Source organism: Physella acuta, unplaced genomic scaffold (genome assembly GCF_028476545.2).
Source record: "Physella acuta isolate Inbredline_101_S28 unplaced genomic scaffold, ASM2847654v3 ptg000808l, whole genome shotgun sequence".
NCBI classification, from domain to species: Eukaryota; Metazoa; Mollusca; class Gastropoda; family Physidae; genus Physella; species Physella acuta.
In genome coordinates this window covers 545358-571617 of record NW_026732326.1, presented here as the reverse complement: position 1 = coordinate 571617, position 26260 = coordinate 545358, and the positions used below count along the sequence as shown (strand labels likewise).

The 26260-nt window shown below is 38.8% G+C and overlaps 1 protein-coding gene across 1 annotated transcript in view; it reads left to right on the top strand.

The window, feature by feature from the left end:
• LOC131951352 (protein MON2 homolog) overlaps positions 1-8981 on the top strand; it is a 29522-nt gene extending 20541 nt beyond the window's left edge. The window contains exons 9-15 of the mRNA XM_059313725.1: positions 3903-4020; positions 4813-4879; positions 5962-6149; positions 7226-7433; positions 7959-8041; positions 8305-8381; positions 8864-8981. Coding sequence (XP_059169708.1) covers positions 3903-4020; positions 4813-4879; positions 5962-6149; positions 7226-7433; positions 7959-8041; positions 8305-8381; positions 8864-8950 — 828 coding nt within the window. The 3' untranslated portion in view covers positions 8951-8981. The remainder of the gene's footprint in view (positions 1-3902; positions 4021-4812; positions 4880-5961; positions 6150-7225; positions 7434-7958; positions 8042-8304; positions 8382-8863) is intronic.
• Positions 8982-26260: the final 17279 nt, after the last annotated feature.

Below are 26260 nucleotides of genomic sequence, written 5' to 3'. Positions count from 1 at the left end.
AACACTCGGTGATTTATTAACAAATAATTCCCCTGAGTTGCCACCCGTACACAGCACCTACAAAAAAAAGTTTGCTTGGGAATTCAAACTTGATTTTTGGTTCGACCAGCAAATTACATGCTTTTCAATGTATCTTGGGTATACGGAAGTTATATGGTGGTTGTTATTTTTTTTTTTTGTCATATTTTCATTTCTTGAGTACTTGACATTTTCGACTTGCCTTCCCCCTAGCCTTTGCCTTGCCTGTGTGACTACTTGCTAGAACTTGAACGTTTTCAACATGGAAACCATGTAGCCAGGTTTTTGTACAGTTAGGCGCACTGGGCGGGCGGGTGCGAGTGTGTTGTCCGTTAGCCCGCGATTGGTCGCTGCCCCGCGGCGGTTGTTACCTCACGTTACGTCAGGACTAAACTGACATTCAGTTACCCGGGGCGCGTCTCATAGCTTCTCACAATCACTGGCCATTGTTGGTAGTCCTGAAGCTTTTGTTCAAGCTTGGCAAGGCTTTACATTATAGGGAATTGTGTACATTGTTTGTAATTTCATTGTCTAGTGTGTGAAATACATTCGTTTCTGGTGAAGACCATGTACTCTGTTGGAGCTAGTTCCCAGAGAAACATTTATTTTGAAATTATTTTATGATTGTAATCAAAATATAATAAGTCACTCTCAGATTTTTGTTCACAAAAAACGTACCAAACTATCGTATTGTGGCTTTTTTTCAGCAGATATTTCTATTAGGCTTTAGGGTAGAGTTAGTGTTTGGATTGAGCCAATACTTTAGCCGTGATACTAGTAAAATATATTGGATAGTCATACCAGCATCCTCTACACTTCCAATCGTGGTGTAATTTTAATTATGAAGGTAGTCAGGTGTTTTGTATTAAAATATTCCGGCAAATAGCAAACTATTTATGTAAATAAAGGTCTTTTTACACTACAAAAAATATGTGCCTAATGTCCTTCTCTAATGCTGTTAAGTTCGGGACGTTCTCAATGACTGCTGTAAACAAAGACGTCAGGCAGTACTATGAGACGGCCCCCGAGCTATTTGGCGTAATGTTGCGTGTTCATGCATGACACGAATGGGCCCAGTAATGGCCGACCAGCTTCACCTTGACCAGCGTGTTACAGTTAGCTATACCAGTGTCCAGTTTCTTTCTCCACTCCACCATCTGTCCCGTGGTCACTCGCCTTTGTCCCAGGCCTTAGTCGCATGTTTAGTGGAACTTTTTTTTTTGTAGAGCTGGACATGTTTTCAGTATACTATTTAATTAAGGGTTTGATAAATCTAGAATATACGATTTATGTTTGAATATAACAGGTTAATCTAATTTTATGACAAGATAATATTCGATTAAATGAACATTTTTTAAAAGTTTTTGTCCCCCCCACCCCCACACACATTCTCACACTTTTTTTTCAAAACATCACTGGAATATTTTGCATTAGTCTATTCTAATCCGACCTTATGCGACCCATCAGAGATTGAAAAAAAAAAGTTAAATAAGTTTTTGAACGAGGGTCCAAATGTGCCAGGACGCTCCCATCATGTGACGTCACTTCCTCCGTCACGCTCACCGTTTGATCTGTAGAAAAACGTCTGCGAGGTGCCGCATTAACACCTTGATGTCTGATACGTCTGCTGGCTTGTGCTGAAGAAAGCAACCATCCTGGGGTGGGTGTTCAACCCCCCCCCCCACACACACACACACCTACCGACAAACACACACTGATCCGCGGTGAGGCTCTTTGAAGCGGCAAGGATTGGCTTCAAAAAGATTTATTTCGGCGTTTGTCAAAGACGTCACACCCCCGCATTGGTCAGGTCTTATAATGACGTCACAAATCACCTGGCCCACAGGGGGGAGGGAGGGGGAGCATCCCGCCGTGGCACTGGTCATAAGGTGACGTAAAGGGCGCTGTCCCTTGCCTGTGGTCAGTGGAGTGAGCGACCGGTGGTCACGACGTTAAGATCTTCATTGGGATTGTCGTCTGGCACGAGCCCATCCTAGTCTGGTCAGGTGACCTCTGACGTCATGACACAGAAATTAAATTACACTTGCACTCATTTAATGAAACCTTCCCGCTTATAAATGACATGATTTTTTTCCAAATAACATTTCCGTGGAAATCTGAAGTTATTTCTTTTTTGCCGAAAACAAAAAAAAAGCGAAATAAGTACGCCCGCTATATTCTATTTAGATCACAGTTTTTGGCGAGTGCGAGAATTTTCCGATACCGGTCTTGATACCATAATTTTTTAGGCCTCAATTGTTTTTAAACTTATCTTTTAATTCTTTTAATATTTCAGCTTACATTGTTTACATTTGAAAAATCTGCACAAAAACTGGAAAAAAATTTTATGTCATGATGGATTTAGCTAATTTCCATTCTCCACATCCACCCCCTTACGAAAAAGCTAATTTCCATTCTCCACATCCACCCCCTTACGAAAATCCCCACCACCCCCTCCCTACCCCCACACACACACACGCTCACTTTACACAAGTCTTAATCATCCACCCCCACCCGTGTTTCCGACGGTGAACGGGAAAAAAGTCGCAGTTTTTGCTACGTAAAAAAGTCACAGAAAAAAGTCACAAGTATTAATTTCGATACAAATACTTATTTGTGACTTTTTTTCCTGTTTTTTTTTTCCTGTGACTTTTTTCCCTGTGTTTTTCTTTCCTACAATCGTTTCCCGCATGGAATTGAAATTAAGAAAATTACAGTTAATTTTTACCAGTGGGTATCTTTTGTCACGCAGCAGCAAGCTATGTACGGAGGTGGCGGCCATGTTAAGTCAAGTGGTTTCAACCTTTTGTGGGGCCTACGGTTGTCTTAAAACTGTAACAACCTATTCAAACGGGCCTGGACATAACTTGATTCCTGGACCAACATTGTGTCCCCCCCCCCCCCCCCCCAACTAAATGCAATTGTTCCCCAACAACCTGTTGTGAAACTAAACTAATGTAGAGTGTAGAGGGGTAGACACACACAAGTAACATATTTCGACAAACGTCCTTTTATTTCTCCAAAATACCACAAGGGGTTTTAGTTTAAGTTTATTTATAGTCCAGTGAAGCCCCCCCCCCCCCCTTTAAGCTGCACTCTGCCCTAACTTAAGTCTCACACGAACAAAACTTGACCAAAAGAAGACACTGAGATCAGTTCCGTTGATACATTAGTGGGTTAGATTAAATAGGTTTGGAAGACGTCACTTGTTTACTTCATCCTCGCAGATGTCTTGATTCAATAGGAGGGGGGGGGGGGGGAGGGTGAGAGGACGCCCCACGAGGGTGAGGCCTGGAGGGTGTTTACCGTGGGCCACTCGAGGTCCCGGGTTAATCAGTCCAGTGATAATTGTAATCAGCGGTTGGAGTAATCTCCCCTAACATTTGGGAACTTAGATACGCTAATGCTACACCAAGGGACGCAACACAATGAAGGAACAACAACTTCAAACCTTTACAATCAGATACAACCGACTTCCCTCCCCTCCCTCCGGCGCTTGTGTTTCAACTCGTGATTGGGTCTTCTATGGAAAATGTAAACACAATTCAATGCTGTTAAGTAATGTAACACGTCAACACATAAAGTAATGTAGGTAAAAGTAAGCTCATGAAGTAATGTAACAAGTCAAGTAATGTAATTAGGGCTACATTAAAGTGTTAATTCAATGCGAATATGTTTTTTATTGTATCAAATTATCTATGACTAAAGACTTTTCCTTACCAGACACCTGTAACTAGACCTTGCCTACAAGACACATGTAACTAACTGCCCTAACTTTCTCCATCTAGACATTCCGCCTACCCCTGTAACTAACTGCCCTAACTTTCTCCATCTAGACATTCCGCCTACCCCTGTAACTAACTGCCCTAACTTTCTCCATCTAGACATTCCGCCTACCCCTGGGCCTCAAGTATGACTGTCCATCTCCAACAACTTGGATGTTGGTTGCTGATTCCCTGTTTGTTGTGTTGGCTGTAGGTCTGCCCATAGCTAGGCAACACCGTAAGTAAACACATTTTGGTGTTGTGTTGTGTTTTTACAACTGTTTATACAACTGTTTCTACTGTTTCTCCTACTGTTTTTAAATCTGTTTATCCAACTGTTTCTCCAACTCTTTCTTTAGCTGTTTCTCCATCTGTTTCTACAACTGTTTTTCCATCTGTTTCTCCAACCATTTCTACAGCTGTTTCTCCAACTGTTTTTCCATCTGTTTTTCCAACTGTTTCTACAACCATTTCTACAACTGTTTTCCCAACTGTTTTCCCAACTGTTTTTCCATCTGTTTTTCCAACTGTTTTTCCAACCATTTCTACAACTGTTTTTCCATCTGTTTTTCCAACTGTTTTTCCATCTGTTTTTCCAACTGTTTTTCCAACTGTTTCTACAACCATTTCTACAACTGTTTTTCCATCTGTTTTTCCATCTGTTTTTCCAACTGTTTCTACAACCATTTCTACAGCTGTTTCTCCAACTGTTTTTCCATCTGTTTTTCCAACTGTTTCTACAACCATTTCTACAACTGTTTTCCCAACTGTTTTCCCAACTGTTTTTCCATCTGTTTTTCCAACTGTTTTTCCAACTGTTTCTACAACCATTTCTACAACTGTTTTTCCATTTGTTTTTCCAACTGTTTTTCCATCTGTTTTTCCAACTGTTTTTCCATCTGTTTTTCCAACTGTTTTTCCAACTGTTTTTCCAACTGTTTCTACAACCATTTCTACAACTGTTTTCCATCTGTTTTTCCATCTGTTTTTCCATCTGTTTTTCCATCTGTTTTTCCATCTGTTTCTCCAGGCAAAGAGTTCCAGTCCATGTGGGCGGAGCTTGCAGGTTTATTTGAAGACTTTCTCTTCTCCCCACAGTAAGACTTTCTCTTTTCTCTGTGGGGAATTGTGGGTCTTATTAAAAACGGTGGGTGTGTGGGTCTTACAAAGGCATGTGTGTCATACAAAGGTGTGTGGGTCATACAAAGGTTTGTGGGTCATACAAAGGTGTGTGGGTCATACAAAGGTTTGTGGGTCATACAAAGGTGTGTGGGTCATACAAAGGCATGTGGGTCATACAAAGGTGTGTGGGTCATACAAAGGCATGTGGGTCATACAAAGGTGTGTGGGTCATACAAAGGTTTGTGGGTCATACAAAGGTTTGTGGGTCATACAAAGGTGTGTGGGTCATACAAAGGTGTGTGGGTCATACAAAGGCATGTGTGTCATACAAAGGTGTGTGGGTCATACAAAGGTTTGTGGGTCATACAAAGGTTTGTGGGTCATACAAAGGTTTGTGGGTTATACAAAGGTTTGTGGGTCATACAAAAGGTGTGGGGTCATAAAAAAGGTGTGTGTTTTATACATGGTTGGGGGGGGGGGGCTCACTCAGGAGATATATGGGTTATCTGTAAGTGGTAGGGGTCTTACATGGTTTTGGATTAACAGATGGAGGGGAGGGAGGTCACATAGGTTATGTAATAAGATCCTAGTCATTGCGGTGTTAAGTGTATTTAGAGCATAGAGAGTATATACTCCAATAAGTATTTGTGTCCCATCATGCACCAGAAGATACATTCAGTACAGATGTTGAAAGTTGTGGTGTTTAACAAGTGATCTAATTAATTATATTATATCTATTATCTTCAACACTGGGATGTATTAAAACAGCTGTTCAATATGGTTCAATCATAGATTTGTATGTGTAAATTCAGGAATGTGCCTGTATGTTCAAGTCTGTGTATGCTGTATGTTAGCATAGTTCTATTCAGACCTATGTTTGTACAACTTTGTATAGGTTTTTGTAACTTCCTATTTTATAGTAAAGTTATTTTTGTAAATATGTATATGTTGCTGTTTGTTTCTGTGTATGTTTGTCTGAGTGTGTATGTGCTGTTGTATGTTTATGTTTGTGTGTGTATTGAGTAGTTACGTGAACACATCCCCTCCCACCCACCAGCTCCTGTCCCCCCACCCTGTCAGTTGAAGACTTTGAGAGAGACGAGTCCTTCGACTGCCGCATCGTACAACTGATCCGTGACAACATCCTTCCCCACGCATCCAGCCTGTATCCAGAGTTTATGGTGAAAATTATGGACATCCTCAATAGAGGCTCTATCCACTCCACCACGTCGGATTGTTTTGTGGGTAAGTTCATACTTCGATGATCTTCATCCAATACAGTGAAGCTTGGTTCTGGCATATAGAATCTTTATTAGCATCAGTGGCGTAGTGAGGTTGGGTGTCACCCGGTGCAGCACTTAATGGTGTCACCCCCCCCCCCCCCCCACCCCCTCAAATTTTTCTCTATATATTTTACTATTTTTTTGCCTTGGTGTCACCCCCCTAAATGGTGTCACCCGGTGCGGTCCGCACCCCCCCCCCCCTCGCTACGCCTCTGATTAGCATATATATGTATATATATATATATATATATATATATATGTATATATATATATGTATATATATATATATATATATGTATATATATATATGTATATATATATATATGTATATATATATATATGTATATATATATATATGTATATATATATATATGTATATATATATATATGTATATATATATATATGTATATATATATATATGTATATATATATATATGTATATATATATATGTATATATATATATGTATATATATATGTATATATATGTATATATATATATATATATATATATATATATATATATGTATATATATATATATATATATATATATGTATATATGTATATATATATATATATATATATATGTATATATATGTATATATATATATATATATATATATGTATATATATATATATATATATATATATATATATGCACACACATATTTACTTACTCATTATATATGCATCTATAGAGAAAGATATTTTTATTAGTATTAAGAGTCTGCATGTTTGAAACCAATCTTCTTCTAAAGTTACTTTAAATTTCTTTAAACAATCAACTTAAAAAGAGTAAAACAAATAGTATTTCAAAAAATGTGATAGCTTGGCCTATTGGATAAGCATATAACTGCTAACCTGAAGGTTTAGAGTTTGAATCTGGGTTCAAGTCCACCCAGCTGTGATAGGTGCAGGACTCACGATAATAGAATAAAAGATGGATACAACTGATGGATGCAACTGACTAGGAATATAAACCCAGAGTTTAACCCATTGACCTGATTCCCACGCCCCCCCCCCCCTCTCTGTCCTCAGCAGACACAGAATCCAGCCGCAAGTTGAGAGAAGATCTGGCCAGAACTTGTTTTGAGACGCTGCTGCAGTTCTCATTTGTCAGTGACACCATCTCAGAGCAGGGTCAGTTGACACGTCTTGCTGTCATGTCGTTGCTGCGTAGATGTCATGACGTCATCACTAAATATGTTGAGGATGAGCGACTGAGTGGAAAGTGTCCACTGCCTAGGTCAGTATGTGGCATCAACGTCCACCTTAGATTTTAAAATTTCATAGGTCAGTATGTGATATCAAAGTCCACCTTAGATTTTAAAATTTCATAGGTCAGTATGTGATATCAAAGTCCACCTTAGATTTTAAAATTTCATAGGTCAGTTTGTGGTGTTAATGTCCACCTTTGATTTCAAATTAAACTATTTTCACAATAGTTTTTAGTATAATTCTGTAAATTATTTATTTTTTTAAATTGTTCAAAGTATTCAACTTTTACATTAGTAGAATTATTATGAAATTAAATTTATAAATGGTTTATAAAATTAAATTATTTAAATTGTTTATATTAATTTTTTATGAAATAAATTTATTCAAATTATGTATATACATTGTTTAATAAATATCATGATTAATTCAAATTTTTTGAGAATTAATTTTCCAAAAAAAGCTATCATCAACCTTTTGATTTCATTGTTTAAAGGTTTATAAATGAAAAATTTAAAAAAAAAAACATTTGTGTTGATTATCTCCCTTTCAATAGAGCCAGGCTTGTAGAGATGTCCTCCGTGCTAAAAGCCATCACAACACTACTGCAGTCACTGAAGAAAGCTCCTAAAGAAAATGGTAGGCCCTAGTTAGTTTACATTGATCCATATAGATTACTGTACAGCTGGTAGGTAGATCAGTTGGTAGGCCCTAGTTTGTTTACACTGATCCATATAGATTACTGTACAGCTGGTAGGTAGATCAGTTGGTAGGCCCTAGTTTGTTTACACTGATCCATATAGATTACTGTACAGCTGGTAGGTAGATCAGTTGGTAACCTCCAGTAAACTGCCAGTAACCTCCTGTAACCTACATTAACCTCCCTGTTTTTTCTCTCCCAGTTGAACACAACGTCTGGAAGCAGGTGATCAAGTTGTACCCCGCCCTAGTTGAGTGCACCACCTCACCCTCCCCTCAGGTCAGTAACTTTGTGACCCCTTAGGTCAGTTATTTTGTGACCCCTTAGGTCAGTAATTTTGTAACATTTTGACGCCCCCCCCCACCCCTGGTAAGGCTAATCAATTATGCCCTCCCCCTCAGGTAAATTGCATCATTTTGATTTTGCCCCCCCCCCCCCCCCCCCCCCCCCCAACTTCGCCCTGACCTATTCAGTGAAAAATACAGCTCATTGCAAGATGTCAACACCTCCCTATCTACTTGATATCTATTTCACCCTAGAGTCAACCCCCCCCCCTCCCATATCTACTTAACATCTATTTCCCCCTAGATTCCCCCCCCCCCCCCATACCTACTTGACATCTATTTCACCTTAGACACACCCCGCCCCATATCTACTTGACATATATTTCACCCTAGACACACCCCGCCCCCATATCTACTTGACATCTATTTCACCCTATACTCCCACCACCCATTTAACAACTATTTAAACCTCCTCAGGTCTCTAAAGCACTGCGAGATGCCCTCCATGAGTTCTGCGACCTCCTCGCCCCACCAGGTGCCATAACCCTGACCAATGGGAACTAACTGTCGAGTCAAGTCCGTGTCTTGACAGTGTCTAGTCAAGTGCGTGTCTTGACAGTGTAAATAAAAACACTTGTGATACAATGTGTTGACCTTCGACCTGTTGTACTGGTTAAGTTGATTGTTGTACGTGTACAACATGGATGGCGTACAGCTGTACAAGTATTAAATTGTGTACCATGAATATGTCCTGTGTACAGAAATGTTGGCAGTAAGTCCTACACACTTTTCTCAGATGTTCCATGTTTTTGTTCTGAGAATGTTCTATACTTTTGTCCAAGAATTAGTTCCAAAAGTTCCAAGTTTTTGTTATGAAATTTCCTGATATATTTTGTCCCAGAATTAGTTCTGGCAATGTCACCATGTTTGTTTCATGTTTTAAAAAAAAAAAACTTCCCTTAATATTGTATGTTGTTGTTCCATAATTTGTTATTCTGATGTTGTACGACTTGTTCAGACAATATTCTTGTTCCAAATTTGTTTTGACTGTTCCATGTTCTTGTTCCAGAAATTGTTCTGACAATGTGTTACACTTTGTGTGTTGGCTAGAACCAATGTTGAACAAGACTGTTCCATATATTTGGAACAAAAAAAAATTGTTTTATTATTAAACCTGCATGGGTTAAGGTTTTACATTTTTTTTTTAATTTAAAAATTTTATTGTTGTTGAACTGATGAACTGTGTAATAAGTCCACTCACATGAACTTGTGTGTGTTTAAAATTATTTGAAAATTGCATTGCTTATATGTCATATTTGTGTGTGTATGAAAATATGTTGATCTTTATTTGTAGAATTTAATGATTTTACTCCCTTAACCAAGATTTCCCTCCCCTATTTCAAATAGTCCTCCAGCTCCCATAGATTTGGCCACCTTACGGGGAGTTGGGAGTTGGCCAACTTACAGGGAGTTGGCCACCTTACCGGTAGTTGGCCCCTAAATGAAGAGTTTCCGGCTCACCCCCCCCCCCCCCCTTTTTGAGTTCCATCTCCTATAATATAGGTTGTTACTTTCCCCCCCCCCCTCAATTGTACCCCCTTTTCATAGAGAATATATTGACACCTCCATCCCTATTTACTGGGAGAACATTATTTCTACTACTATTAAATATGTGTGAAAAGAATTATTTACCTAAGTATTGGGGTGTGATTGTGTATCTATGCTAACAGCAGCCTTATTATCATGTCATGAATAATGTGGTTGTCATGTCATGAATAATGTGGTTGTCATCGTGTCATGAATAATGTGGTTGTCATCGTGTCATGAATAATGTGGTTGTCATCATGTCATGAATAATGTGGTTGTCTGAAATAAAACTTTGGTCTTCCATTGATTGTGGTCTCAACAATCTAGACTGACACTGTGTTATGATAAAGATTCTGTCAACATACATATGAAGATTCTATCAACCAAGCCTGAGTGATTAACTATATGTTATAAAGAGATTCTTGATATACCTTGGACTGTCATGTTATTGCTAACAATTTGTTCATCATGTAGATCAGGGGTTCCCAACCTTTTTTTTTACTCTAGAGCACATTCTAAAATATCAGTAGGGTGGCGGGCACCACCTATTTTAAATCGACAAACTCCTTCCAGAGGCGTAGCGACCCTTCCCCCCCCCCTCAAACTTTCGATATGCACACCCCCCCTCAAATTTTCGATTTGCACCCCCCCCCCCCTTTCAACCTTTCAATAATGTTTATGAAAAAAAATTCTGTCTCTGTCGAATAGTGAGAGGCGAGCACATACAAATCGTTCGGCGGGCGCCATGGCGCCCGCGGGCACGGGGTTGGGAACCCCTGATGTAGATAAACAGCGTAGACTTGTGTTTATTGTTAGGGGAGGGGTAGCTCTGGGGTTTCTCTCTGTTCTCTGTTACAAGATCTTCTGATCTGAATAAAAACATTTCTGTCAGGCAAATATTTCTGTCTGGCAAATATTTCTATTATTCAGATATTTTTGTTAGTCAGAAATTTTTGTCAATCAAATATTTTTCTCTGTTGAAACCAAACATTTTTTCCAGGACATAATGTGCTAGTAGGACATTGCCTAAGTAAAATGTAGGACACTAATAATTTAGTGCTCAGACAATTAAACCAAGCAATCTACGTGTACGTGTTTTGTGGGGAGGGGTTTCTACATGTATATGTTGTGTATGACAGGGTTTCTAAATGTGACCTGACAGATGGGACAGTGACATGACATGTGAAACTGACAGTTGATAAATTTAAATGTGATGTGACAAAAATTATATTAGCCCGCTGTGGAAATATATTTGACCTGTCATAGAAATATACACAATATAATATTGTATAATATTTAATGAAGGTGAATGACCTACAGACAGGCCTAGCATAGACTTCTGTTACTGGCTGTCAAATGATGTTAACATTTGTTGTATGGTAAACAGTTATAACATTTGTTATTTGGTAACTAATATTAACTTTTTGCATTTTTTGTTTTGTTTAATGTTTTTTTTCAATTTTGTAGTTTGATTTATTTTACTGCATTATTTTATTGAATGTCATGTATTAGATTTTAATCAGATGAATTATGGGGAAAATTTGTGTGTATAAATAAATAAAAATCTGTTTATAACAATCCACATGTTGAATTAATGTTTAGGAATCTTGCATTTATTTTTGGGAACTTGTTGCATTAATGAGAATTAGAAAAAACATTTTGTAGCTTTAATGTTCAAGAGTGTGATAAAATAATCAGTTGCCTTACATTGGGTTGGGGGGGGGGGGGTACTCACCAGGTGGGACCATTTATGGGGTGACACCAAATTTAAAATAACAGTCAAAACAAGGGTATATCCAATTAAATTTTTTAAATAGGGGAGAGGGGTGACACCAAACCAAAATTGTTGAGTGACAATTGCAGTAGGACGCAATGGGAGCAGGACATAGCTGTAATAGGACATGATTGGAGCAGGACATAGCTGTAATAGGACATGATTGGAGCAGGACATAGCTGTAATAGGACATGATTGGAGCAGGACATAGCTGTAATAGGACATGATTGGAGCAGGACATAGCTGTAATAGGACATGATTGGAGCAGGACATAGCTGTAATAGGACATGATTGGAGCAGGACATAGCTGTAATAGGACATGATTGGAGCAGGACATAGCTGTAATAGGACATGATTGGAGCAGGACATAGCTGTAATAGGACATGATTGGAGCAGGACAAAGCTGTAATAGGACATAATTGGAGCAGGACATAGCTGTAATAGGACATGATTGGAGCAGGACATAGCTGTTATAGGACATGATTGAAGCAGAACATAGCTGTAATAGGGCATGATTGGAGCAGGACATAGCTGTAATAGGACATGATTGAAGCAGGACATAGCTGTAAAAGGACATGATTGGAGCAGGACATAGCTGTAATAGGACATGATTGGAGCAGGACATAGCTGTAATAGGACATGATTGGAGCAGGACATAGCTGTAATAGGACACGATTGGAGCAGGACATAGCTGTAATAGGACATGATTGGAGCAGGACATAGTTGTAATAGGACATGATTGGAGCAGGACATAGCTGTAATAGGACACGATTGGAGCAGGACATAGTTGTAATAGGACATGATTGAAGCAGGACATAGCTGTAATAGGACATGATTGGAGCAGGACATAGCTGTAACAGGACATAGTTGTAATAGGACATGATTGAAGCAGGACATAGCTGTAATCGGACATGATTGGAGCAGGACATAGCTGTAATAGGACACGATTGGAGCAGGACATAGTTGTAATAGGACATGATTGAAGCAGGACATAGCTGTAATAGGACATGATTGGAGCAGGACTTAGCTGTAATAGGACACGATTGGAGCAGGACATAGCTGTAATAGGACATGATTGAAGAAGGCCATGACTGAAGTCATCTAAACCTAAAGGATTAATTGGCAGGACTTTTTATTGACGGTAAAAATAAAATTGAAAACAAATTCAACAAGACAGAACTACAATGAAAGCTGGTTTTAAAAAAAAAAACGTGAGGTAACATTATATGACACTTGTTTTTTTTATTTTATTTTTCTAATTTTTTTTTTTTTTTTGTAGCCAAGAAGATCGTGTTGGCGTCATTTGTTTAACTCCACTTGAGAACAAATTAGATTTATTATGACAAGCCACTTGTTCAGATTAAAAGTGCGTTTAGCTGAGTATTATATTTTTTATGGTTTTCATTTTTGGACGACTTTTTAAGACCATGTAATTTTTTTTATGACGATCTTTCCACAAGGGAAATAACTTTTAATTAATATCAAATGCTTTGAATATGAGTTGCTTCCCTTTGATAAATAACTAATTCTTCCCCTTCGCAACACTGAACCTTTTATTTAAAATTAATGCTATGGCGTGGCATTGTAAGGTATATGGGAGAAGACTGCAGATATGGTTTCACAATGGTCGCATCAACAAAAGCAGGCGGTCCAGAGAGTTGTTGTGGAACCATTCAACCATTCACTCACGACAAGCTTTAGAAATTAGAGCGTCACGCTTGATTGATTCCACATGAATGCTGGCAGCGTATCACCAGAGAAATCTGACGTCATGCTGTAGCTGCGAAAGATCAAGCCGGCTGGAACTATGAACCCAGCTCACGATTGATGCAGGAATCTCTTGCAACCTGCCGGTTAAACCAGATTAAATTTTAATGTCCGCTTTGTTAATCTACTAGTCAAGATCTTGAAATCTACTTGATCTTTAAGAACAAAAGGTCGAAGATATCTAAAATAAAAGGTAAAGATATTTATGTTTAAAAGCCAAGATCTTTTAATGTATTAATCAATCTTTAAGAACAAAGGACGAAGGTGCCAAATAATTTGAAGATCTTTATAATTATAAATCAAGATTTTTTTTTTAATCTGAAGGCTTAGATCATTAAATCTACACTTTAAAACAAAGGAGAGCTGTGGTGATCTTTAAATATACACACAAAGATTTATATTCAGAGGACTAGATCTTTAAATATAAAAGCCAAGATATTTATATTCAGAGAACAAGATCTTTAAATATACAAGTCAAGATCTTTATATTCAGAGAACTAGATACTTAAATTTGGAGACAAAGATTTTAAAACCAGGAGTCTAAGATTTTTAATTCTTGATGCCAAGTTCTGTAACAGCCAGGAGATGGTATTGTTAATTCCCTCAAGCATACAACAGGCACAACATAGTGAGATACTTCAATAGTAACCAGTCACCATTTGGTCAAGTAATTTGTGTATTTCACCGCCCTCCGCTGAAGTATAGCGGTGTTGGGAAACAAAACAACCCATGAATTAGAATCCTACGTTATAACACTATATAACCGTAAACTTAATACAAGCAACGACATTGGCATTATGTGCTACTAATACATGACATTGAATGGTTATTCTATTTATAGTAACCACCACAAGTATAAACCTATGATCATCACTAATAAATGACATTTGTGATACCAGATTGACTGTACCACAAACTGAACCACAAAATATTAAGTGGCACTAGATTGATTTCTGCACACATTGTGTAACTCACAAGCGTATAATTCTCTATCTACATCTCACCGTGTCTTTCAGTGTCTGAAATACCTGAGTCGCCTGGCAATTATGGCGCCATGTTCACACCAGACGTGCTGTTGGCATTGAACGTCTGCTGCTTGCAGCAATTCAGCGAGGTTGTTTTTTTTTTTAGTTCCGCCACGCTGTAACGTCGCATTAGCGAAAGATTAAGATTAAGATTAGCGTTTGCACCAAGTCGGTGATTTAAAGGCATGTCCCGATAAATCAAAAACCTAAAATAATTGCACCCCCCCCCCTTCCACCCTCCTTTTTCGCACCCCAGAAATAATCATCATTTGAAAAATCAACATGGTGTGCAACCTGCTGTAAAGATTGAATACTGCGCTTCACTCATCAATGTGTAGAGTACAACTATATTACACGCACAACAATATGAATCAGATATATTTTAAAAGTCTTTATAATAACTATCTTTTGTATGCAGCAACCCCCCCCCCCCCCCCGTTACGTCACAAAGTCTGGTGAAGTGTGTCCTGATATATGCCCCCCCCCCCCCCCACACACACACACTTTTCCGCAATTTGATGGTAAATTTGCTTACCTATAGATTTGCTTACAGATAAAATTGCTTGAAAGTACATTTTCTTAAACAAAAATGAATGTTTCGTCTACTTAGTTTCATGAACTGCTGTTTACCTTATAAAATCGATGGCTCACAATCGATCTTCCATTTATTGCCAATTTAATTCGTTGTTTGTGTATTCCTCCCAGTAATTTCTTTCTCCATAAAATGACAAGTAAAAACATTTTTATATGGTAAATTTATTGACACAAAAAATCATTCTTTTTGTGGAAAATTAAGTTTGTATTTTATTACCGACATGGGTTAGTTAATGAAAAACAGACATTTTGCGTTTTGTCTGTGATGTCTGTTTTCTTCTGATATTTCTCATTCTGTCTTTATGTATGTTTTCTTCTAACCAATATTTCTGTCTCATGTCTGTTTTTTATAACTAATATTTCTGTCCTCGTGTCTGTTTTTGTATTGTCTGTCCCCATTCTCCAATCTATTTATGTCTTAAACTTTTTGTTCTATTTTTAGAAACTTTTATTTAGGTTAAAATGTCTGTCTAGCTGTCAAAATCTGTTTGTCTGTCTGTGTGTTACGAAACACTTGTAATGCAATTATTTTGTTTCCAGATGTATTCTTTTTCGATGCACTAAAATAGAGAATAAAACAAACGTTCTTTGTTTTTAGTGAAAGCAGCATTTCGTCCTAGAGCAAAAAAAGTTTGTTTTACTCTAATAATTTTAGCGCATTTATTCATAAACTGAATCGATTCAAATAAAAACATGTAAGCAATATTTAGCCATATTTTAGCCGGTTATATATAAATCTGGACACAATAGAACTTGGTTAATTAATGTGTTTTAATGTGTCTGTGACGTCACCTCTTAAACTAAACATTTATTACCTGAACCATTTATTGTTTTTAATTGCACGAACAATTTTTAAATAAAATAAAATAATACATCCATTTTGATCTTTTTTTTAAATGTAACAATGTAATGTTTATAATGATTGTTGGTTTTATAACTGATAACAAAAGATTTGCTCTGACGGATTGAGGCTCACGTCGGATATTTTGTAAGGGAGGTAATTCATGCTCTGGAGACAGGTGGATAAACAGCTTCATTGTAAAAAATTAACTAGAAGACTCAATTTAAAAAAAACAGTAGTGCATATTAGACCAAGTCATGATTAAAGCCATGTTCAATTATTCTAATTATTTTATTGACACTGATCATTATTTTTTCCAGGACAATAAGGGGATGAAATGTCACGTGACAAGGACATGAGAATTCACGTCGTCTGTCATTCACGTGGCTGCCCACGTGATCTTTGACGTGACAGTTTGTTTACTGCTTAACGTGACAAACCGTGACCATCCACTGCACCCCCCTATCCCCCCCCCCCCCCCCCCCAGCAACAAATTGCCTGAATATGTTGACCAGTGTCTCCCCCAATCTTCTCGAACATTCGCCTCTATCTTCAACAAGTTTGCCACTGTTCCCTGGTCTGAATGCAGCCAAACACAATTAGCACCTCTCCTCAGTACGCCATTTTTTTTACGACTAAGAATTAATTAAAACAGATCGGGCACGTGAGGGTGGCTAACCTGCTATTGAATGCTGGGAAATCTGCGCGAAATTAAAAGCGATCTGCCCACAGATGAGAAAATAATCGGATTGTCCCCCTTAGTGCGGATCATTGCTTACCTAAGCTGGGCATGGAATTGATGGGGAGAAACATCATTACTGGAACTTGTCAATTGGCGAGGGTTGGACTCTTTTTAAATTTGTTTTTAAAATTATTTGTATTGTATTTCTTCATCGAGGAAGATCTTTAAACGATTTTTAAATTAGCGGGGAAAAAAATATCTATTTAAGATCGAGGAAGCATATAAGAAAGATTTTTAGTCTGTTGAATAGGTTGAAGTAAAGTGCTTAAAATGCAGGAGTTTTACGGTAATTAAAAGAGAAGGTTTTGGTTAAGTTAGCTGGGGTGTGTCTCATACAACAAGTACGTGTAGTACAGCAAATGTTGGTAAGTTGTATGGTGTGGCATACATGTGTATGGTTGCTAGACCGACGTTTATCCAGCACCCCATGATGTATCGTCGTAATCAAAACAAAACTTTTGTTGTACCAACTTTGTCCAACTAAACTTTTGTTGTACCAACTGTGTCCAACAAAAACTGTTGTTGTATCATCGTTGTCCAACAAAATATCGTACCTAACCCAACTATTCTTGTGATAATGCCAGCAGAGTTTGTCAATAGACCCTGCTTGTTGTCTCTACCCCACTAAATTATTGAAGCAGTTGGCAGCGGCACCTTCACACTGTTTAGACATTTTCGTACCATTCTTCCCTCTAGTACAGGTGCATACAATCTATTCACGCTTCACTTGCACATAGACAATCTTTTCGCTGGTTCATTTCATGGCAAGTGTCAAGTTACGGAATCCGTACGTTATTTTAGTCTTAGAAACAAAGGCTTCCACCACCCCACCCCCACACTTACACCACCCCACCCCCACGCTTCCATCACCCCACCCACCACCCACCCCCACCCACACATACATTCTCTGCACTCCTCATAGAATATCGCCGTGTCAGATCAAGAAACTTTGTTTACATTTCATAAAGAAAGCTTAAACAAAAAACCACCTTTGGTAGTTTTTAATGTGACCTAAAACAAACCGTTGGGTGGAATACAGTCTATAAGAGATTACATGGAGCAGAACCAGCAGTACAAAAACACCGCCTCTATTTACCTACGAAATAAACACCAGCAGTTTAAAAACGGCGACTGCCATCCAGTGCATACAGGCAATAGTCGCTGTTGTTAGGTGTGACGTGTCATCCCGTGTCAGACACGTTCAGAGTTTCTTTCAGGCATGACTTCGAGAAGAACGTCCCCCCCCCCCCCCCCCGTCGAACGATATAGAATTTATATAGAACATTAATTTTTAACCAGTGTCCGCCCCCCCCCCCTTTCCGGAAAAATTTCAAGACCCCCCCCCCCCCCAGAGAAAAAATGTCTGTAAGAAACACTAGACACGTTGTCACGGGGATAGTAGCTCTGGTTCGGATGGTGAGCCCCCCCCCCCCCCCCCCCCCCCCCCCCCGCCTTGAAATATGAGTAAATCGTATACAGCTACAAAAAACGCCTCAAAGTTCCAACATAGAGCCAACGACAGCACAAAGCTACTCGTTACATCCACCCACACACGACTAAATTCCATATCAGACAAACTTCGCCAGCTGTGGTACAAATTAAAAAATACTTCAGTGTTGAACCAACTCACCGTGTAGGGTGGTGGAGGAACTTTACGACGTACACATTAAGATAACAATGTATGTCTGTAGATTGTTTTATGTTTATGAACACAAGCCGAAAGAATTTTGAACATGTTTCTTCTTCTTCTTCTTCCTTCTTAATTTTTAGTGTTGGAAGGGATCGAGCCTTATCTGCCAGAGGGTTTGAACTCGAGACTTTTTCGAATTTATCAACCATGTGCTTTTGCCGACTCGACCACAATTAAGGATACGTGTTAACTGGTTATGCGCCATTGACGCCATTGACTCAGCTTTCAGCCTGAGTTTTTCTTTTTGGATTTGCTTCTATAGCTATCCTTAGCTAACGAGCCTCAAGGATTCGAACTCGAGATTTTTCGGTTAAGCAACCATGAGCTTTACCGACTCGACCACGCCGACCCCGAACATGTTTCAATATTAACATAATCCTTGTCCGCAGGCTAATATTTTACATCAAGTGTAGCTTCTTTGTTTTTATTTTTAGCTTTATTTAGTTCACAATGTCTGTCGGTTTGTTTCAAATTTCGTAACTCAGTTTTGAACCACTTCTATTTAACTTTGCAGATACATTTGTCTTCGAAGACAACGCAACAGTGTATTATTTTAAATCTAATTAGATCAAAACTAAGACAACTAAAAATGAATTAAACGATCTCTAAACAGAAGAGATAACAAGATTAAGCGCGGACTAAGTAGGGGCAGATAATCCAATTGTCTTGTACAGATCGCAAGCTACTAATCGGGTATTACATAAAACGTTCTTACTTGTTATGTTATGTGTTTTTAACGTTGTTAAGGGCTAAAAGAATGCAAAAGAGCAAAGTATCCATACATATTATTTTAAAATCTTTTATACCGAATTACTTTTTTAATTTTAAAAATTACCGTTTCTAAATAGTAAAAAAACATAGATATTAAAAAGTATAGGATAAAAGAAACATGCTTTCTTCTATAAAAACATTGGTTGCTCATGAAATGCTTTTGTAAAAATAAACAAGGATGTTTTTCTTCTTATTTTTAATGTATTTTAAAGCTTGTTATTATAGATGTATTTTTCTCTTTTATGTGTAAAGTACATCTACACTGTTAGCATTCTTTTTTCGAATGTGTATGTATATGTTTTCTATGTGTGAATGTGTGTGTGGTGTTGGTGTGTGGTGTGGGTATGTAGTGTGTGGGTGTGTTCAAGACCGTCATACGTCTAGTGGGGCTGTGACCTCCATAAATTTATTCATGGCCGTGTCCTGAAGGTCACTTTTAAAACAAAACTAGAGACCCGTTTAAAATGGGTTGTTTTGTACAATCGGTTGTTTCGGACTATCGGTCATTTGGGAATTAACTCACAAGGCAGTCAATATTTCGGTAATTGTGTTTGACTTATAAAATAATAAACTTTTGGTTCACGGTCTTTATCTAATGACACTTATAATTAACGATTGTCTCTTTCTAGCTCTGTTGCAACCATATTTCAAACTTTTAATGTGTTTATATCACTAAAATATGCTGTGATGTTTGCAAACACCCCCCCCCCCCCTCCCCCTCTCCATCAGCCAAATTCCAACATTTGTTCAACCCTAGACCACACAACGTGATCAACCCTTAGACTGTCACGTTAGTGTCACGCCTCATGTATGGGGAGCCCCCAGACACATCATACATATTCAAAATTCTAGAATATTCCGAAGACTAAAATTTCCTGTAGGACATAGAGCAGACGACGGACAAGTGGAGGAAAATGTTTTGGTAGCAACGGTTGTCTTTCAATTAGCATACCAAAGCCGGTCTGTACTGTAGCAGACGACTGAGTTCTGACCAGCAGACGACGCCATTTTATTTCTTATTTGTTTGCCGGGACCGCAAATTGGCGCCATTTTAAATAATGTATTTTAAAGCTATACGACGCATGCGTAGGTCACTAGCGGCTTAAAGCAATTTTCTGTAATAAGTTTTTGGTTATCACGTGGTTTGCGCGTCTTCTTTAGTCTCGACATGTCTCGTGGACTGTGAGATGTGGTTAAGGTTGGGTTAGAGTCTTACTTCCGGTATAGGTGGGGGTTGGGGGGGTGTGGGGTCGTATAATGGGTGTGTTGGGTGTCAGAGAGTGCAAGTTTGGGGTGTCAGATAGTGTGAGGGTGGGGTGCCAGAGTGGGGTGTCAGAGCGCTTAAACAAAAAAATACCTTTGGTAGTTTTTAATGTGACCTAAAACAAACCGTTGGGTGGAATACAGTCTGCTAGAGATTACATGGAGCAGAACCAGCAGTACAAAAACACCGCCTCTATTTACCTACGAAGTAAACACCAGCAGTTTAAAAATGGCGACTACCATCCAGTGCATACAGGCAATAGTCGCTGTTGTAGGTGTGTGTATTCGGAGAAAAAAGTGAGGGTAGTGTGTCCAGAGTTTCTTCCAGGCATCTCTTCGCCCCCCCCCCCCCCCCCCCCGAAGAAAGTCTACCCCCCCCCCCCCCGGAGAAAAAAGTCTGGAAGAAACACTGAGTGTGTCAGGGGTGTAGTGTGAGGTGTGGTGGATGTGAGGTGTGGTGGATGTGAGGTGTAAGGGAGGTGTGAGGTGGCCGAGGAGATAGCAGAGTGTATAGAAGGGTTGATAGAGGGTTTAAAACTACAGATACAAAAGAGATAATAATAATCAAATACATTATTTCATAAGGTTATTTTCGCAGTAATAATTTAAAATATTAGGATACATTTTTTCAACAGCAAAAAATAGGAAAATAATTATAACGAAAGTTTGTACAAAACAATATTAGTGTAATGATTATTTTTAAAATGTGTTGTGTATCTTTCCATAAATTTATCTTTCACAAATTTTTATGTCAAATTTTCAATGTTTTTTAGCGTAAGGTTGTTGTTTAGGTTAGCGTTAGAGTTAGTCCAGTGCTACAGTTAGCTGGACCAACAACCGCTGACCTCTCCCAGGGCTCCTGTCCGGAAAGTTCTGGAATCTTATAAATTCCTCGCAAAAAATGCCAGCCACTAAACGGATTATACGCCCGCTGTTTAGGAATACGCGGCGATTGTGTGGCGAATTTTTGGCGAAAGACAGAGAACAAATAAACCATGGTGATATGCGCAAAGGGGGAGAATCCGGTCTTTGTTGGCCATCGCGAGTAATCAAGGGCTAATTTAGGATATTAAAAGCTCTCCAAGAGGTGGCACCCGAGCTTAGACCAGCCTCGTTTTGATACCAGCATCATTCTGAGACCAGCCTCGTTTTCGTGTCTGTTGAGCCGGTCTGATCTTGGTATTATTGTGTTTTGTTTTTCTGTAAAATAAAAAACAACGATTAATTAAATAACCCAATTAGAGTGAGATTTACGGCTGACAAAAAAAAACTTTTACGAGCGAGGGGTACCAATGCGGTGTGGGTAGTTCAGACATAAGCCTAGCACATCCAGATGAAGCCGCCTAAATGCAATCAGGATGAGATGAATTGTTTTCCCTTGAATTCGCTCCAGACCGCAAATGAAGAAAACCACTTAAATTAACTACAGCTCAGTTTGAATGTGTTTTGAGCCGGTATTTTTGGGGAGAATTTTAGCAGAAACTCAACAATATTAAAATAACCTGTAAATTGAATAACGACTTGAACTGATGGAAAACTCCAATAACAAGCTACGTAGGTGTGTCTGATTTGATGTAGTTATTGCTAATCAATAGGTGTAGCTTAATACAAAGTTTACAAGTAATTTCAATTGTATTTAATTAATTAATTTCTTATGTATTAAAATAAAAGAGATGTAGCCTGTTGCTGCTTGTCTTAAACTGTCTTCAATTTAGAATAGTAAAGGATATGAAGACACATTTAAGACAGCTGTAGAGATTTTTAAGACAGCTGTAAACAGCTAAGACAGCTTTATATAACTTTAGGACAGCTTTACAGTTAAGACAGCTGTAGACAGAGTTAAGACGGATGTAGACAACTTTAAGACAGCTCTAGATAGTGTCGAGACAGCTGTAGACAACTTTAAGACGGATGTAGACAACTTTAAGACAGCTCTAGACAGTGTCAAGACAGCATTAGACAGTGTCGAGACAGCTCTAGACAGTGTCGAGACAGCTGTATAGAGCCCACAATGACATGTCTGGTCATCAAGTTCTCTAAGCTTTGAAAAGTCTGTTTAATTGTCTGTCTCTGCCACCTTGTCTGTCGGCTTAATGTACAAGTTGTGTAGGATTTAACACCACGTGATAAAACTGGCCAATCAGACGACAGTTATGTTGATTGGGATTTTAATTTCAGTGATGGAACAGTGTTACGGCACACGTTGGTGGTGATGTTCAGTTTGATGTTGTGTAGGTTGATGATGTTGTTGTTAATGTATTCAGTTTGGTGACGATGTTCTGCTAGACAGTATTGTGGTGATGATGTTCAGGTGTTTGTGATGATGTTTAGTTTAAAGGTGTTTTGGTGGTGATGTTAGAGGTTAGGGTTATAAGGTATGGTAATATGTGTGTGGTGATGTGTGTGGTGATGTGTGTGGTGATGTGTGTGGTAATGTGTGTGGTAATGTGTGTGGTAATGTGTGTGGTGATGTGTGTGGTGATGTGTGTGGTAATGTGTGTGGTAATGTGTGTGGTAATGTGTGTGGTAATGTGTGTGGTGATGTGTGTGGTGATGTGTGTGGTAATGTGTGTGGTAATGTGTGTGGTAATGTATGTGGATGTGGTTATTAGACGGGGCGTGGTTTATGTGTTTGTAGGTTTATGTTGTTGTTTGTGTAGGTTTATGTTGTTGTTTGTGTAGGTTTATGTTGTTGTCTGTGTAGGTTTATGTTGTTGTTTGTGTAGGTTTATGTTGTTGTTTGTGTAGGTTTATGTTGTTGTTTGTGTAGGTTTATGTTGTTGTTTGTGTAGGTTTATGTGGTAGTTTGTGTAGGTTTATGTTGTTGCTTGTGTAGGTTTATGATGTTGTTTGTGTAGGTTTATGTTGTTGCTTGTGTAGGTTTATGATGTTGTTTGTGTAGGTTTATGTTGTTTGTGTATGTTTATTTTGTTGTTTGTGTAGGTTTATGTTGTTGTTTGTGTAGGTTTGTGTTGTTGTTTGTGTATGTTTATCTTGTTGTTTATGTTGGGTAAGAAGATGTGGGGGACAAGCTGTGTGGGGGAGAAGCTGTGTGGGGAATATTTTGTAGCCACAGCGCTCTGACGTATATATAGTGTAATTGTTACAGTTCGATCTATTTATGGAAATTGGACTGGAATTGCAGGAATTATATTAGTCCTCTGTGTCCAGGGGTCCCTGGAATAGCAGATGTGTGTGGGTGCGGGGGGGGGGGGGGTTACACGGAGAAGGAAGAAAGATGGCAGGGGGTGGAAGAAAGCTATGGGTGGGGCAGGTTCAAGAAGCAGATTTAGAATTCGATTGTCCTCTTTATTTTGGTGCAGCTAATTAAATTAAAATAAAATTTCCGCTGTTCCAACAAAAGTGTCTCAACATAAAGGGTTTTGTAAACAAAAGTAATGACAGAGAATGTGGAGCAGATAAACACATGATGAGCAAATGTCTCCCAGTTGTAGCTGTCATTGCCGGATGCGTGGCTGATACCATGTGCCGCATGTCAACATCTGGTTCCTCTTGTACATAAGTCAGCAGATAAACTATTTTTTACTGAAAATCTTTTATCATTGCAAGTAGAAGCGTGGTCGGATGTTAGAGCACTTGGCCTCTTGAAGGTTTCTAGTTCGGATCTCGGTTCGCACTTGTGACTGTGTGACGTCCCTGTGCTCTCCCAGCTCGGATGTGTTAAGGAAAGCAAAGGCGGCTGGACGTAGTGCTGTCCTCATCACCCCTTCATATGCCGAGGTCAAGAAACATATGAACCCTACTTCATCTGCACAATGGATCGATAGTTCTAAAGAGGTATCTTTTATTTTTAAATAATTACAAGCTTCATTTCAAATAATACAACTAAAAAATATTTCCCCTTGATATGATCAAGTGCCACAGTGAATGTAACTGTAATGAAGAAAAAATTTGGGTCACTGTACCACGTATTGAAATAAATTGGGTCCACAAAGGATTATAAAAATGCTGCGTACAGGATAATTTAGTTGACTCATACTACATCTATACTCAAATACTGCTAAAAAATAGACACAAGTGATATTTATTTGCAACTGAATATCCATACTAAGAGCTTGCTAGCTATGATGGATTGTTACATATTATAGAGAAAATGTTTTTTTTTATGGATCTTGACCTATGGGTCAAGTTGAAAGCAATCAGTTCGGTAGAATTTGATGAAAATTTTTGGGGTTGGGGATGGGGTTGGATTAATACTGGATGATGAATCTCTCGCTGAGTGGATATTTTGTGGAACCATTTTCTGTATTCGTGTTTACATTGATAATTATTTGCTGTATAAAAGTTCCTAATTTACCTTTATCATTAACTTACTTATTTCATCGATCCTTAAAAAAAATCAATACCGAACAAAACAACCAACATACGTACGCATTATTTAAGTAACCTTCACCTTGTGTACGAAGGTTTCCACGTCCCAAGGTGCAGGCGTCTATTGTGAGGGGGTTCTTTTAGCTGTAACCCTTTATTTGCGGCTCCCGTGGCGCGAAGATCAAAGAGTTAACTTTGTCTTGGGAGATCAGAGCCTATCCATAGATCGGGAATGCCGGGGAAAATTGATTTGGATCGGGGAAGGAGCAGACGAGAGAGCCCCCCCCCCCCCCCTCGGCTCACTACACGTGTTAAAAACGAGACTGCATCAAACAATCAATAGGCTTTCATTGGCTGATAAAAATAACAACAAAAACATAAATGTCACGTGATCCTCGTCATCGTGTGTTTATGTTTGTAGGAAGGCTGTCTAACCATAAACCAACTAAACAAAAAAAAAACAGCGCAGATAATATTCCTGTCTAGCGATTCAATTGGATACATTTTACTACCAGTTTTCTGTGGTAATTCGTTACAATGTTTCACGTAATAATTGTATACACCTGATGAATTTTATCATTTTAGTTTTCAAAAATTCCAAAAACTGAATTTGATTTTTTACAAATTGACCACGTGTTTACAAAGATAGATATATTTTTTTCTAGGACAACGGCCTTCAAAATCCTTGAGATCAATTTGTTAAATTTGTTAAATTTGTTGAATTTCTTTGTTGACAAGTAGGTTATTAAATTACAGATGTTTGGCGCCAAATGTAATTGTTAATTTTTTTGTGGAGGTTTTTTATTGAGCAGCTGGGCCACGTTCTCCTCATTACCCCTCACAATTATGGGATGGGGGGGGGAGCTTGGGGGCGGTGGGGGTGGAGATTGAGAACGGTGGGGGTGGAGTTGGGGAATGGGGGCGGTGGGAGGGATGGAGCTTGGGGGCGGTGGGGGTGGAGCTGGAGAGCGGTGGGGGTGGAGATTGAGAACGGTGGGGGTGGAGATTGAGAACGGTGGGGGTGGTGGTTGGTTGGGGTAGTCACCGAGATAATCAAAGGCCCAAACATAAGTGTGCTAGTCTTGACGGTATGTTAAGGGTTAAAGATTGCTGTCTTAGTGGAGTGACACGATAAGTTAAAGTGGATTTGTCACCTAGGTTTGTGTGACACTGACGTCGATGTGTAATTTGATGTGACAGTTGATGTGACAGTTGACGTCACAGGTGACGTGTGATTTGATGTGACATCTGATGTGACAGCTGATGTGACACTTGATGTGACAGTCGCTGAAACTATAGACATTACTATTGATGTGACATTTGATGTGACATTTGATGTGACCGTATATGTGACATTTGATGTGACAGTTAATGTGACAGTTAATGTGACACTGAATGTGACAGTTCATGTGTGGATTAAAAATTCGGCGTGACATAATTGTACAACAGGACTGACACACTAGATAACATCTCCCCCCCCCCCCACCC